This window comes from Prunus mume, linkage group LG2 (assembly GCF_029339155.1).
Source record: "Prunus mume cultivar Tortuosa linkage group LG2, ASM2933915v1, whole genome shotgun sequence".
In the NCBI taxonomy this organism is placed as follows: domain Eukaryota; kingdom Viridiplantae; phylum Streptophyta; class Magnoliopsida; order Rosales; family Rosaceae; genus Prunus; species Prunus mume.
The window spans coordinates 29,414,251-29,429,508 of NC_142699.1; the positions used below are offsets into that span (position 1 = coordinate 29,414,251).

At 39.7% G+C, this 15,258-nt stretch overlaps 2 protein-coding genes across 6 annotated transcripts; one reads left to right on the plus strand and one right to left on the minus strand.

Moving 5' to 3' along the window:
• Positions 1–1,621: 1,621 nt before the first annotated feature.
• LOC148920003 (uncharacterized) lies at positions 1,622–2,581 on the plus strand. Its single transcript, XM_089044513.1, has one exon. The coding sequence runs from the start codon at positions 1,622–1,624 to the stop codon at positions 2,579–2,581; it is 960 nt and encodes a 319-aa protein (XP_088900639.1).
• Positions 2,582–7,238: 4,657 nt separating this feature from the next.
• On the minus strand, positions 7,239–14,312 carry LOC103323818 (7-hydroxymethyl chlorophyll a reductase, chloroplastic-like). 5 transcript variants are annotated; one of them, XR_016124105.1, is made up of 20 exons: positions 14,137–14,310; positions 13,942–14,044; positions 13,730–13,814; positions 13,091–13,202; positions 12,657–12,741; positions 12,500–12,541; positions 12,289–12,367; positions 11,496–11,547; positions 11,337–11,399; positions 10,877–10,974; positions 10,369–10,404; positions 10,222–10,283; positions 9,495–9,522; positions 8,710–8,789; positions 8,495–8,564; positions 8,322–8,379; positions 8,012–8,073; positions 7,836–7,930; positions 7,584–7,730; positions 7,239–7,482 (listed from the first exon to the last, which is right to left on the minus strand). XR_016124105.1 is itself a non-coding variant. In XM_016792532.2 (20 exons), exons 1-19 carry the CDS (start codon positions 14,225–14,227, stop codon positions 7,640–7,642), a joined length of 1,392 nt encoding a protein of 463 aa, XP_016648018.2. In that variant the 5' UTR covers positions 14,228–14,310; the 3' UTR covers positions 7,239–7,482; positions 7,595–7,639. The 5 variants fall into 5 exon arrangements, 2 of the variants coding, with proteins under 2 accessions (XP_016648018.2, XP_008224060.2); XM_016792532.2 differs by having other exon boundaries at positions 7,595–7,730; XM_008225838.2 differs by having other exon boundaries at positions 7,628–7,730; positions 14,137–14,309.
• Positions 14,313–15,258: the final 946 nt, after the last annotated feature.

Here is a 15,258-nt window from a genome sequence, read left to right on the forward strand (position 1 = left end):
CGTACCCTAATTAGCTAGTGTTTCTCTTACAAATTCTTGAACTAATTTAGGCATCGGAGGGCCTTTGGCCAACACCTCCCGGGTGTGGCCCTCTTATTTGTTCTATTGTGCATGGAGAAAGAGGAGGCGAAGAAGGAAGATGAATCTTTTCAACTGAATATTCTCGTGAGGAAATCTGCTCACACAAATTGGTGCTTTCATTGAGAGCACGAGATATACTCAAAGCGTGCTCCAAACCTACTTTTTCAATCCACCGAAGCCTTCCAAACAACCATGGTTGGAAGCAAATGCCTTAGGAGCAAAACTACCGCGACGGCGCACTCCAAAACTGCCGAAGCCTCGCTGCCACCACGAGGTACAGCTGCTGCCAGCGATTTGCAGCAACCTCCTATCGCTGCCAGCATGTTCCAGCAGCTTCCCAGCGAGATCCAGCAACATCCCATGGCTGCCAGTGTGTTCCAGCAGCTCCCATGAGACTTGCAGTAGCCTCCCATAGCTGCCAGCGCGTTCCAGCAGCTCCCCAGCCAGTTTCAGCAGCCTCCCATGGCTGCCAGCGCATTCCAGCAGCTTCCCAGCAAGATCCAGCAGCCTCCCATGGCTGCCAGCACGTTTCAACAGCTTCCCAGCAATTTCCAGCAGTGTCCCATGGCTGCCAGCGCATTCCAGCAGCCCCTCGTGGATGCCCATGCTGTCCAGCCACCTCCGGCAGCTACGCAACCTCTCCAAACAACTGTTATAGCAACCGGAATGCAGCAGCAGCTGTGCCATGTGGCTGCTGAAATTGCAGCGCAGCCACACAGCCCCGTGGCCTCCTCCGTCGTGCAACCACAAGGCCTAGGTGCCGGCGCCGCCACCCATGACAGTGCCGCCATTCGTAACCACCTCAATGCCATCTCAGACCATTCCTTAGTATTGGAGCAAATCCATTCACTCCTTCCTTTGCAACCACACTTGACGTATGCACCCGTGTACACATCTAATGGAGCCCTAGCCCATACGCCATTGGGCTCGATCCAACACCTCTTTACCCGACCTATGCAGTCAAGTGGGCCTTAATTCACGGGTTGATCAACTCAAGCGCAGAGGGTCGACGACCAAAACAACCTCATTGGCCAACTACTCATGCAGATCAACTTGAATCAAGGCCCTAACTTTGGAGCCTATAGCGAGGAGAGAAGGATCCATGAGCATACTGGCGAGCATTTTGAGGGATCCCAGACTAGTCAGTCAGAGACAAATTGGTTAGGGAGAGAACGAGATTAGGTTGACAAGACACAGACATCTGCAAGCCGTACTCTGAGTCGGTCGACAATCCATTCAAGATTGGGCTCATAGGGAGCTCGATTGCGTGACGAAGGCAACGACCGACGCTCACCAACCCGCTCGAGAACTAACTCACGGCGACAACTCGTGGAGGAATCTTTGCAAGCTCAATACACCAATCTGCCTCACGAGCAGAGCAACCAAGAAGGTCAACCTCTTCAAGTCGACGAGGAAGTCAACCATCCCTGCTTGAATCACAAGGGTCGCCAACGTGATCGACAAGCCATGTGCGAGGAGGAAGTCGAGAAGCTCGTAAACGGCCGACTTCGTAACATAAAGATTGGCGGAAATTTCGAAGATGCTCTACGCAGGAGGTGGACTAAGAAAACTCTACGCCTTTCACTGCCGAAATCGAGCAAGATGCTCCGCCAAAGAGATTCTCAATGCCTTATTCGTTCATTTCAAGAGGGATTCCGATCCCGAGAGCCATCTAAAGCAGTTCAAAAGTGCCATGATCTTCTACAAGGCCAACGACGCGCTGATGTGCAAGGTGTTTGCAATGACCTTGTTAGGAGCAGCCCAAGATTGGTTCTACACCCTGCCATCTGGGTCGATCAGCAGTTTTAAGGAGCTAGCTTACGTCTTCACCAAAGAATACACTTCTTATCGGACGATCAAGAAGAACCCTAACCACTTGTTCAACCTGCGAAAGAAGTACGATGAATCCCTCCGAGATTACATCAAGAGGTTCAAAGCAGAAAGGGCAAACATCATTAGATGTGACAATCGAATCGCGTCATCGGCCTTCAAAAGGGGCTTGCCAATTGAATGTGAGTTGTATCGCGAGTTGACCATCTTTCCCTACCAAACACTAGTAGAAGTCTTCGCGATAGCAGAACGCTATGCACTTTGGGATGATGACCAGATTGCCGCAAAGAAAGCTGCCAAGCAAGCCAATCAACTGGTTGAGCAAGGAAGCCAAAGAAACGGCATGATAAAAGACAAGGATGGAGGCAAGCGCAGATTACAGCCTCAGGGAGGTGCTCCAACAGCTGAGAGCTACACCAAATTCACTATCCCGATACAGCAGATCCTAGCCCAAGTAAAGAACATGTCTTGGTTGAAGAAACCATTGCATTTGAAGGGAAACCCAGCCAAAAGGATACTAGTAGATACTGTGAATTCCATGAAGGGCACGGTCATTACACAAATGACTATTTCGCTTGGAAAAAGCACCTTGAAGAACTGGTCGGAGACGGCCATTGCAAAGAATTCATCGCAAGAGGGGTTATCCATCAAATCAAAGATCGCGACATAGCTACCAACGAACCTCCACGAAAAAAGTCATACGGATCCGCACGATCCTAGTCGACTCTAAGAGCCTGACCTGACCACCGAGGAACAGAAGAGAAAGATCATGCAAGCAACAAGAGTAAATCTCCCAAGCCGTCACCAACTACCCAGTCATGGAAGACGATCCTAACATAATCTTTTAAGGGAAGGAAGTTCCAAGACAATGGAATGCCTATCACCTCCGAAGGTACTATCCACGGAGCTCTCGTCTACCAGCTTGGCTCCAAGCAGGCGGCCAAGCCTTCCGCACCTCCGTTGAAGACAAGTTACTTTTGATGTTACCCTTGCAACTTAGGGTAACATCAAAAGTAATGTAGTCAACAAAGCAATGTAGTCACACAGACATCAATATAAGTTCAAGCTTTTTTTTTCCAATGAGGTGTTCACAAATGCAATCGACATGTCTCTGGAAGTAAGCTAAACGGGCCACACTCATCGACACGTCTCCAAACGTAGGCCAAATGGGCCACCCTCATCGACACGTCTCCGGACTTAGGCCAAACGGGCCACCTCATCGACACGTCTCTAAACGTTGGCCAAACGGGCCACTCTCATCGACACGTCTCCGGACGTAGGCCAAACGGGCCATCCTAATCGAGACGTCTCCAAACGTTGGCCAAACGGGCAACTCTCATCGACACGTCTCTAGACGTAGGCCAAACGGGTCACCCTTATCGACACTTCTTCGGACGTAGGCCAAACGGGCCACATATAGACACATCTCTGGACGTAGGCCAAATGAGCCACACTCATCGACACGTCTCTGGATGTAGGCCAAACGGGCCATTCTCATCGACACATCTCCGAATGTAGGCCAAATGGGCCACTCTCGCATCGACAAGTCCTTGGACGTAGGCCAAACGGGCAACTCTCATCGACACCGTCCTAGGACATAGGCCAAACGGGCTATACTCATCGACACGTCTCGGACGTAGGCTAAACAGCCACACTCATCAACACGTCTCGAAAGTAGGCCAAACGGGTCACACACGTCTCGAACATAGGCCAAACCGCCACTCTCATCGACACATCCCCATACATAGGCCAAAAGGGCCACTCTCATCGACACGTCTCCGGATTTAGGCCAAACGGGCCACACTCATCGACACGTCTCCGGACGTAGGCCAAACAGTCACACTCATCGACACGTCTCCGGAAATAGGCCAAACGGGTCACACTCATCGACACGTCTCGGGACGTAGGTCAAACAGGCCGCTCTAATTGACATGTCTCCGGACATAGGTCAAACATGCTGCAACCTGAGAAAAACATCCTATGAGATATGCATAGCATGCCGAGTCCCTTAAGAAGGACCCGGCACTTATAAATTTCTGAAGGAGACACACAATCAAGATACCTGCTGGTTAGTCAAGCAGACCACTTCACAGAGCAAATCAAGATCTCCAAGCTTTTCTATAGGAGACTCAAGTGGAACATCCTGAACATTGCGTATACCGTCAATCTTCTTGCAATCTGCACCAACAAGATGTTTAAACCTTGCTGATGGCGGCGGAACAGCTCTTACTTAAGTCTTCTCACAGAAGGGATCCTTGGCTTTTTCCTCAACGGAGTCGCATCTTTCGCCAAATAAGTCGTAGCTTCATTTCTTGAAGACTTGACATATCGGCCTTCCTTTTTAAAAGAGTCCGCAGAACACTCCTCCTTCCCGGCGGATCATCGAGTCTAGACAATTCTGCTGCCATCTCTCAACATACTAGGCAGGGGCGGACCACCAACTTCCTCTCGGTACTCACTCAAGAGCCACCGTGGTCACCTTTACTCTAACCGTCTTCACCACCAGTGATGACAACCAACCTGGTCCTACCTAGTTGGTCCTCGCCGTAAAAAAGAGAAGAAGAAAAAAATATATATATATATATATACATGCTCGACTTACCTTAGAATGCACAACAACTCATCTTTTCGACAAGCGGTACAAATTCTCCAAGATCTCTCTCAAGCTAGAAAGTAAAGAAGTCAAGTTTGCGATGTGAAGAAGAGTGAAGAGAAGCCCTGCATTTATACAGGTTGGGTATCCTAGGTCAAGAAAGAATCGCAAGCCCATTCCTACTAGGAACCCAACTCCAAGAACAGTCAAAAACCGACTCCAATTGGGAGCCCAAATCCAAGAAGGAAGCCCAGTTACAACTGGACAGCCCAATAGTTAATTCACACCTCCTCCATACCATCACGCGCCATGCAGAAGCTGGGGGGCATTTGTGAGAACCTAATTTTAAGCAAACCCTAGATCAAATATTTCCTTCCATTTGGGGAATATTTGATTTAGGGATTCTTGCCTTGGTTAAGGATTTGATTCGCATTAAATCCCTAATTGATTTAAATCTCCTAAAATCAGAAAAATAATTCCTTTCCCAACAAGGATTATTTTTCTCCAAACCCTAACCCTCCGAGACCACTATAAAAGGATGGTCACGCACAAGAGTTGAGATACGTCTAAAATCTCTACTAAAATTCTGCAGAAAATTCCTCTCAAACCCTAGCCACCTCCTCTCTATCTCTCTTTTTTACATAAGGCTCCGGCCGACCGGTTTACACTTTAAACACATCTCCATACCCTAATTAGCTAGTGTTTCTCTTACAAACTCTTGAACTAATTTAGGCATCGGAGGGCTTTTGTCCAACACCCCCCGGGTGTGGCCCTCTTATTTGTTCTATTGTGCAGGGAGAAAGATGAGGCGAAGAAGGAAGATGAATCTTTGCAACTGAATATTCTCGTGAGTAAATCAGCTCACACAATAAACATTTGGAAGTCAAGAGCATTGACTGCTTGGATTGGTGTGAGGTGAGTTGTCCTCAGGCTTTGAATTGCTTACTGCTATTTGTAATTATGTTTCTAATTGCTCACTGCTGCTTGTAATGATGTTTTAAATATATGAACTGTTTAAAGTTATAGTGCGAGATGTTTGGGAAATATCTGTATTCTGTACACAGGTGTTGCCATCAATTTAGGTGGATAATTATGATGGTATTCGAATTTTTCATCACATACTGTGTCTTTTTGACGTTGTGGGATTTTTGGGTCTTTTAGAAGTATGTCAGGAACTGGAACATCCGAACATGGTTACGGTGTCATAATTATTACCATGCTTGAGCTTGACCCAAATGCTTGCTTGTGCAGACCGTGGGGATCCTGTTCACTGTCTGGTTTGTTTGAAGGATCACCCGCGCAACCTTTGCCCATACATCAATTACGTCCCAAAGGGGGCAGAACTTGGCCCCAAAGCTATGTTAGTTTGTCTATGTTGTAATCAGGAGGATGGCCACCCTAACCATGATAACTGGGTAGGAGTTGCTGCTTATATTAGGTGTTCTAAGTGCGGTGCTAATTATGGCCGCAGGACAAAAGACTGCCCCGTGGGATACTACAATACATGTTGGTATTGTAAGAAAGAGCTCAACATGAGTTGTGACTGCCCCGAGAATGGTTAAGACTGCACATGAGTTATGACTGCCCCTATATATATAACTAGTGGAACTGTTTTCGAATACTAATATTAATTAGTGGAACTGAGTCGCTGCTCCAATTCGATGAATTAGCAGCTTTTGTTCTTGCTATTGTTTATGCAGGTGTTTTAGTTTGGTTGACAACTTTTTCTAATAAAATCTTTAAATATCGTTCCTTGAAGATCCAAATTTCTGAATATCGTTCCTTGAATGGTGTCGCAACTGAATTACTTGCTCAAATTCAATAGCGAGGGCACTGAATCTCTTGAAATAAATAGCTATTCCTGCAGTTATCATATAAAGATCATTCATACATGAAATAGGCTGAAAGAAACATATTATTTAATTGATTCATCTCGACTAAAGTATGATATTTGAATATCACCATAAAATTTTAACATGGTATCAGAGCACCGGTTCTAGGGTGTCTCTTGAATACTATTTTTACACATTCCTTTTATCTCCTAGGTTTTTCACAACCCTAGCCGCAACACCCAAGCATGGGTAACACCAAATCAAACACATATCGAACATCAGCTTCCGACAACGAATCCCCCAAGTTCACAACTGAAGAATAGAGTCAACTTAAGTCTCTTCTTCACAATGGTACAATATCTCCTTTTTGCGCCAGCGCCAATAAGTCATCACCATCCACAACATCTTGGATACTTGAAAGCGAGTCACCGATCATGTTGCTCCTCCTTCTATGTTAAACACATTGAAAGTTGCACCTTTGTTTTCCCCATATTCGGTTTACATACAGGTAAGTTCCTGATGGTATGGTAATCGAGTTAGTAATGGGCAAATTCCAGACCCTTTGGACCAATATGTTAGAACCTTTATACTACTAACAGTAAGTTATGCTTGATTCAGTAGATAATAAAAGCTTTGTATAATATGTCAGACCAAGGTGATGGTGACAAAATGTAACCATGATTCTTGCAGTAAACTTGTAATTTTAATTAAACAAGGTTTGATGTTGAAAGTTTGAGAAATTTTTATTATTTGGAGTTTAAAAATCCTTTCAAAGGCATCATGCATTATTTTTTTGGCCCTTTGTAACTAAAATAAATGAGTTTTTTTGGTCGAAATAAAATAAATGAGTATTTAAACAAGTTATTTGAATCATTTTGAAGTGTTAGAAATAAATAAATGAGATGACGTGAAAAATAACAAGTCTAATAATTCCTACCTCCAAGAAAAACTGTACATTAAACTGTTTGTTCTTGCAAAATTTAGTCTCAGCCAAAGTTTTGACGTTACAGAAATGGTGTTACAATTTACAATTCAATTTTTCTCGACTTCATTTTATCTGATCTTGACTTTTCTCCTTAGTTGAGCAGAAGCTTTCCATCACCAATTTGACTTCAACAGAAGAATTCTTGGCTTGGAATCAATTACCTATGATCATAGCAAACATATATGTCAACCTGAGAAGACCAAAGAATTGATCCATACGTAATTGGTTATTTAATATATTTACAGAAAAGATTAAGGACAACATTCGGTGTACATTGAAGTGCCCTCTTTATCATCTGCATTTCACCTGCTAATGCAGTCACTTGTTGGTAAGAATCCGATCGATTTCACCATTCTTATTGTAGGTATCCACAATCTTCTTTGCATATGAAGGCATATGCTGATCAGCTCTGCATGGTTCATGTTTTCTTTTGGTAAATTGCATGTTTTCAAGTTTCGAATATAAGAAACCAGCATCACAGTTCTACTATCAGGTAACACATTGAAAGTTGCACCTTTGTTTTCCCCATATTCGGTTTACATACAGGTAGTTCCTGATGGTATGGTAATCGAGTGAATAATGAGCAAATTCCAGACCCTTTGGGCCAATCTGTTCAACAAGAACCAAGTCATAAAATAAAAGTTTGCATATAATTTTATAATTCCTAAATGCATCACTTAGAGTCCTTACTAAGTTTAGCAAGAAAGCAATCACATTGCCAACAAACTTTGGGGCAGGTTCAGGACCCTTTCCTGAGAAACAAGATTGTAAAAACAATGGTAAGCAGCATACATTTTGCGAGTCCTCCAGAATTTTAGATGAGCTATACAGCCTATATTACAAACCAAATGATTTTCAAGAAAAACTAGAGCATATTTTCTTCAGAAGATAGTCTAATACAGTGAAATGATAAACATTTCTATTCTTGATCCCATCAAGGGGAGGTCCTATTCCCTGAATACACCCATAAAAAGTATCACAAAGAAGATACAGCACGTACCCAACTTTGCATTATCATCTGCCTTAACAGTCTCCATGACAAATGGTTGGCGATTGCCCTGTAATTGGCCATGCTTAGAATACTTCATGCAAAGGAAACTATGTCCTATAAACATTAAATTTCAAATCGCAGAAATACAGAGAAAGAGAAATAGGATAGGATCAAGGTTTTACACTGCTAGTTGTTGGAGTAACCTCCAAAAGATTATCAACCAGATTGAGCATCTCTCTTCCACGTTCATTTCTACCATTTGAAGGCAAGAAAAAAATAGAAATCTTTATTTATTTCTTTCCTTTACCACCAAAGTGGAATAAAATATTGCAATAGCACAATGATAATCAATAAGCACAACGAAAAGCTGCACAGAGAGTCTGAGCAACGATATTACCTTACCGTAACATACTGTGGATGTTTAGTCATGCTGATTCCAGAATATTTTGGCACACCCATGTATCCCACAACTAAATCCTGAAATAGGTGAGAGACATGTGAGAACCTTTATACTACTAACAGTAAGTTATGCTTGTTTCAGTAGATAACAAAAGCTTTGTATAATATGTCAGACCAAGGTGATGGTGATAAAATGTAACCATGATTCTTGCAATAGACTTGTAAGTTTAATTAATTTTCACGAAGGTTATATACAGAGAGAGAGAGAGAGGATAGCAGCAGCAGTTGATTCCAAACAATTAGAAATTCCTTGTTTTTGTTGAATTGCATTTTTCATGTCTAAATGAGCTTCCAAGTTTTAATTTGATCATCAAACATAGTCCAATTTCATGTACAAATACCCAGTTTCAAAGACTTTCATCTATCTTTGACATAAAAGTCTTCCTGCATTCCATAATACATTATCCTTCATAAACCAATTGCTGAATTGAGACAGTACAAAGTCTAATAACTCTCCCTCTTTCCCTCTCCCTGGCCAAAAAAGAAAAAAAAAATGAAACAAAAAGAAAAACATGCAAAAGCAATTAACTTAAGAAGAAATTTAAAATCAAAATACATGTTTATTTCTAGAAGTTAGTAAAAAATGAACTATTTTCAACAGAAAGTGTTACTTATGCAGTTTAACCAAAAAATGCATGGGAACAATAAGATGCAATCAAAACAACACATACTCCAAAAATAAAAAAATAGCATTCCCGTATCCTTGTAAAGATGAAAACTCACCGCTAAACCATTTGTATAATCGAAACAACTGCAAGACAAAAAAAAAAAGGGACAGGTTAGGAAAATATATGACAGATATAAACTATAGTATTTGATATATGTGGCATTTCTGTTTGTGAAATAGGTCATCTAATTGTAAGTTACTTGTTCAATCGATCTGAGGGAATTCACAAATGAAAAGTTAATAAATATGCAGCAGTACAGGTGGTGATGACAATGATACTTCTGCGTTTCCAATATCAAGCATGGTCCCTGAATCTTATTGACTATAGCTTCGGGGACATCTGGTACAATTAGAATCAAAGTGGAGATTACCATGTATTTAACGACTCTCTCCTAAAGCCTCAAAAACATCTATAAAGTTCAATGCATGTGCACACAATGCTTTTGATAATGTCAACGTGTGTTGATTGTGTGTGTGTGTGTGTGTGTGTGTGTGTGTGTGTGAGAGAGAGAGAGAGAGAGAGAGAGAGAGAGAGAGCAATTGTTTATCTTTCCTTTTCTTTGCATAATTAGTGTACATCCACTGCAATCTTATCCTCAAGGTTGCTAGTCCTATTTACTTGCTGATGTTCTTTCTTAATATCTAAAGGTATGTCTACAGCAATTTCAGAAATCAATTTTCCTTCACCAAAACTGTCTATCATACCTTCTAGTTGTTGAATCTAATTCACATAAAAAATATTCAAAAACTACTAAGTATTACAAAGAAAAGGACAAACATTACCTATAACAAGAAGGAGCAATTACATCAACCAACTCATTTGCTGGCAGAGAGAAATATGGAACCTGCTTTGGTTAAAATATGAAATGAGATGAAGTAGCATGAATGGGAGAGTAAATACCAAATTGAACATACGAGGACCACTTTTACCTCTTCAATATGACCATCCAAATGCTTCAAGTGAACCTATCAAGAGTACAGGAATAAAATTTAAGAAATAATATAGCCAACTAGCCTGTTAAGAAATGCTCACCCTAGGATTAGTTGACATATAAGAAAAGATAAAACAATTAGTGTCCATTTTACTATCATAAGCATATAATCTAAAACAGATATAAGCCTGCCAGACCGCACCACTAAATTATTATAAAAGTAAAAAAAAGTATCCATGAAATCTTTCAGAAAATTTGTGAAAAGCCCAATCCCACAGAACTCATCCAAGGTTGATCCCCTTCTTCGAAACAAGATTATTGCTATAAATGTTAAACGAAGGGTGTGCAATGGCACACATGACCACCTTGAAACATTGCTCAGACCTTGGGCTCTTCTAATAATTGAAATTAGTACCTTTTATGATAACTCATCTAAATCCTGTACTATATACAGACCAAATACTCAATCGCCACAAAATCTACATAAAGAATTTCTTAGTGCAAACCTTGTAATCTTGCATAAACTCATAATGAAGAACTGTCTCCGGTTCACTACTTGCAGCCTTTAAAAACTTATCAAGCCCTTCTCGAGTCCCATTGTCCACTGTCAAACAAGAGCATCAGCACTGATACAAATTCTACTACTTGTTACTGATGTCATTTACTAGAACGAGGGCATTATATAGTCGTTGACTACACACATATTTAATAAATAATGATGCTGTGGTTGATGATATGATGATTATGATTACAGAGATAGTAAGATACAGTTTATTATAGTAGTTCATCTATGCCATGTTTAACATGATGTCATGGCAAATATATATATATATATATATATATATATATGTTTCCTCTGGGGCCTTAAGTAATAGACACAAGTAAACTTGATGGCTAGAGTACTCATCGAAATCGAGAAACATAAAAAATATAAATAAATAAAAATGCATACGGCTTTTTACTAACCGCAATTTGTGCCTAACACATAGAGCTTGTCCAAATTTAAATGGTGCTCCACAGATCGTAATGCTGCAGTTTAAGAAATTACTCTGCATTACGATAGTACCAAGTCACAACAGAGAAGGCCTGAAAGTAGAACTTGCAAGATTATATTATAAATGCTACCTTGCACCTGGCAACCCACACCACAGAATAGAAGTTTCTTTACACCTGCAGCCTATTTTACAGGAAAGGCAAACACTTGCGTCACTAAAACTCATAAGAAACGTGCAATTTTGTGACAACAAAGGAGCAGTGTAGAATAAACAAATGTGTGCCTGCACACACACATACACACATACATAGACCAAACAAAATGAACTTCTGAAGAGTGAAACCAGAACAGGAGTTATTATGCCTAAAATCTATAAACAAGAAACAAAATCTGAAAGGTAAAGAACAAACCCTCCAACATGGGAACCCACAAGTTAGGAACGCTAAAAAGCCATATACATGATAGACATACAACTTATGTTTTGTCAAAGGAATCTTCCTCCTCATTGGCAGTCCTAGCCACCTTCAAAATACTATACCCACAAAACTCCATTAACCAGTGAGTGTATGTATAAGGAACAGGGAAATCAGCACTGGGCGTCTAATAATGGAGGAAGTGTTAACCTCCAAAACTTTATGGAAGAAAAAGAGAAGTGCCAAAGGAGGGACCCCGTATTTGAATAAATTAGATCTGTAGTTATAGTCACAAGACTCACAACTAACAAGAAGCAATACCAACAATTGAGATTTAAGCTCCATAAAAGGATGGTCCATCACTTAAAGGACAGAAAATTCCTAAACACCCAGACCACAAAGGATGCTATGCTCTTATTAAAGTTGACTCAACCACAAAGCATGTTCATTAAATGGCACAGGAAATAGTAAATTAAGATTTGTGTCACTAATGAAAAAGAAAACCAGCCACCTCAACTAGGGCAAGGGTATTAAGATTAGGAGATAATGTCGGCTTGACACCTTTAGCAGCTAGAACTTCCTCTGGTGTCCTGTTGAGAAGGGGGTAAAGAGAAATGACATAATGAGGATGGAATAACAATAACCAGAAACAAAGATTGTCATTGAGAAAAATCAAAATGGTAGAAGAAATTTGTCTCAAAGAAAATGAACTAGATGCAAACCTTGCTAATACAGGCCGTGCAGTAAATCTGTCGTTTGGGTCACTGTAATAATTAAAACCATATGATAATTAACATTCCAAAGGGGAAAAAGGTAAAAGGATTGAATAGGATAGATGAGTCCATAATGTTATCCACTCCAGTAAATTCAGGCCAGGACCTCTGTACACAAATTACGGCTTCTACCATGCCTGATTTTAGCATTTCTATTGCAATAGTTGTTACTATTCCTGTCCACTGAGCTCCTGCCATCAAAGAAAGCAATGCAACATTTTCATATTACAGTGACGAGAAAAATCAGACGAGACACAAAAGATGCACTACAAAGCATTTGACTCAAGAAATTCTGACACACGATAAAGAAATTATTTACACAAATTGCAATTTATTATGAGAATTCATAAAGTTCAAAATTTTAAAAGTTAAATAAATAAAACTCAAACTTAAACTGGAAAAGTAGGTAGAATTCCTAGTAATGAAAAATGGGATGACTTAGATGCCTCAGATGAGGTTCTACAAACTAACACTACCAATCTCCCTTGACAGTAGACTAAAACTATAAGCGATGATGAATGACTGATAAAACAAAATTACCTTCAACAGGCATCACTTTACGAGCATACAACAACTCCTCATAGACACCCAAGTACATTTCATCCGAGGAACCTGTTTTTCTCCCTCTACCATGAACTACAGGTTCCAAGCCCTGAATGGGAAAACAAAAGGGTACATGAATGCTGGAATATCATTGAATTAACCAACAACGCTAGGTTACTATAAAGTATAAAAATCCAAAGCTATGTAATTCCACAAGTCTAGATGATGATTTAGTTAAATATGAAAAGAAAACTAATAGTAATGATAATAAAGAATTCTAATGACAACATTGATTGTAGTTCCACAAAGAAACAACATTGGTTGAAGTAAAAATTTGGTCTCGTAGCACCTCTAACTTGAATTTCAAGAATCAAGACTGATGAATAAAATGGAAATCATGCATGGCAATGGATCATTAAAAAAATTATATTTTGAACGCAAATTGAAGTTCGATCGTTCCACTGCACTTCATATAAGCACTTCAAGGTGTTTGGTACATGGTATTAGATTACTCCAGCATTTACTGTGCTCTAAATTAGTTTCAGGATTTCAAGAAATGACACCAACTTCCATCTACTATTTAAGAGTAAAAATTCAATGAAAGTATGAAAAATTGGGAGAGGAACAAGAACTTACTTCAATCTTAGACATTCCATCTCCTAAGAAAGCACAGGCTTCCTTGACATGGGCAATGTAATATGTGTCGCACAACCCGCAACGACTACCAAAAGACAAGATTCAGAAAATAAAGAAATAAATAAAAATTCAAACTTTAAATGCAAAAATTCAAATTTATAAAAATTAAAAGTGGGGTAATGAAAGGAAGTGAAAGAGCTTCAAAAATGAACCTGCAGTGGTCTTTAGCCGGGTAAGTGCCACCAGAAGGAATGGGTCTGGAGCGTTGCCTCCAGTCCTCTCTCAGCTTCACTGACTTTGAGTTGGGTTTTCCATCTGTTCCACCACATAACCCAACACAAACTTTGCTGTGAAACAAACACACAGATACACAAACAAAGGCGCACACAGAGAGTTTTGGGGGGTACCTTTAGAGGAAGAGGAAGATGAAGATGAAGATGAGGAAACAATGGAGAGTGAGAGAGGAAGGGAAGAGAGCTTGGCAATTAGAGAACACATTGCAGCTGAGAGAAACCCCAAGCCAACAATAATGCAACTGAAACGGAGTGAGAGTGACTACAATGTGCTGAGGCTGTGTGAGCCACATATTTCTTTTATTAACAGTCTGCCCTGGTGCTTTATAAGATGGGAGTTTCACTATTCAACTTTATTTCCTATTTGTTTATACTTTAAACTAGATTATATACGTGTCACTATTTATTATAAAATTTTCATTTAAAATTTAAGATAACATTTTGAATAAAATTTTCAAATAAAATTTTTGGATAAAATTTTATAACATTTTGGTTTTGCCTTGACTAATCTATTAAAAGAAATTGAAATGCAAGAAATATATATATATATATATAAACATTAAATTGAATGATTTTTTTTTACCTCGTTGCCAAGATTTTGATGTGGAAAGTGAAAAATATTGGAAGGAGATGAGTTTTTATGAAGATTTGGTGTAGAAAGTGAATAAAATGGTTAGGTATTTATAGGGAAAAAATACATAATTTTTGGTATTTAAAAAAATTCAGAATTTTTCGAATTTCAATAAATTTGTTTTTTGTATTATGCAAGATTTGGTCACTCGTGTGGGCTTTATACCGAGATGCTCTTATTTTTCAACAAGTTTTTTGTTTTAATGGGTTATGTACTCAAACGGTCCCAAGTTGTATTTTGGCCCATCAACTAAATTATTCGTTCAAATAGTCTACTAACTTTTAATTAATCGGCACATTGATCTTACCGTTATATTTTAACAAGGGTAAATTACTCAAATGGTCCTCAAACTTATACCCGATTTACATTTTGTTCCCTCAATTAAATTTTTCGTTCAAAAAGTCAATCAACTCTATATTAATCGCTCTATTGATCCTACTATTACATTATGTCAATCAACTCAAATGTAAGGGTAAAATCGTCCATAACCATCCTATGTTCCCCAAATATGTGATAAAATGGAGATAAAGTGGTGATATATATGTGATAAAGTGGTGATAAATAGGTGATACATATGTCAAAAGTCTTATTTATCCCCATAAATG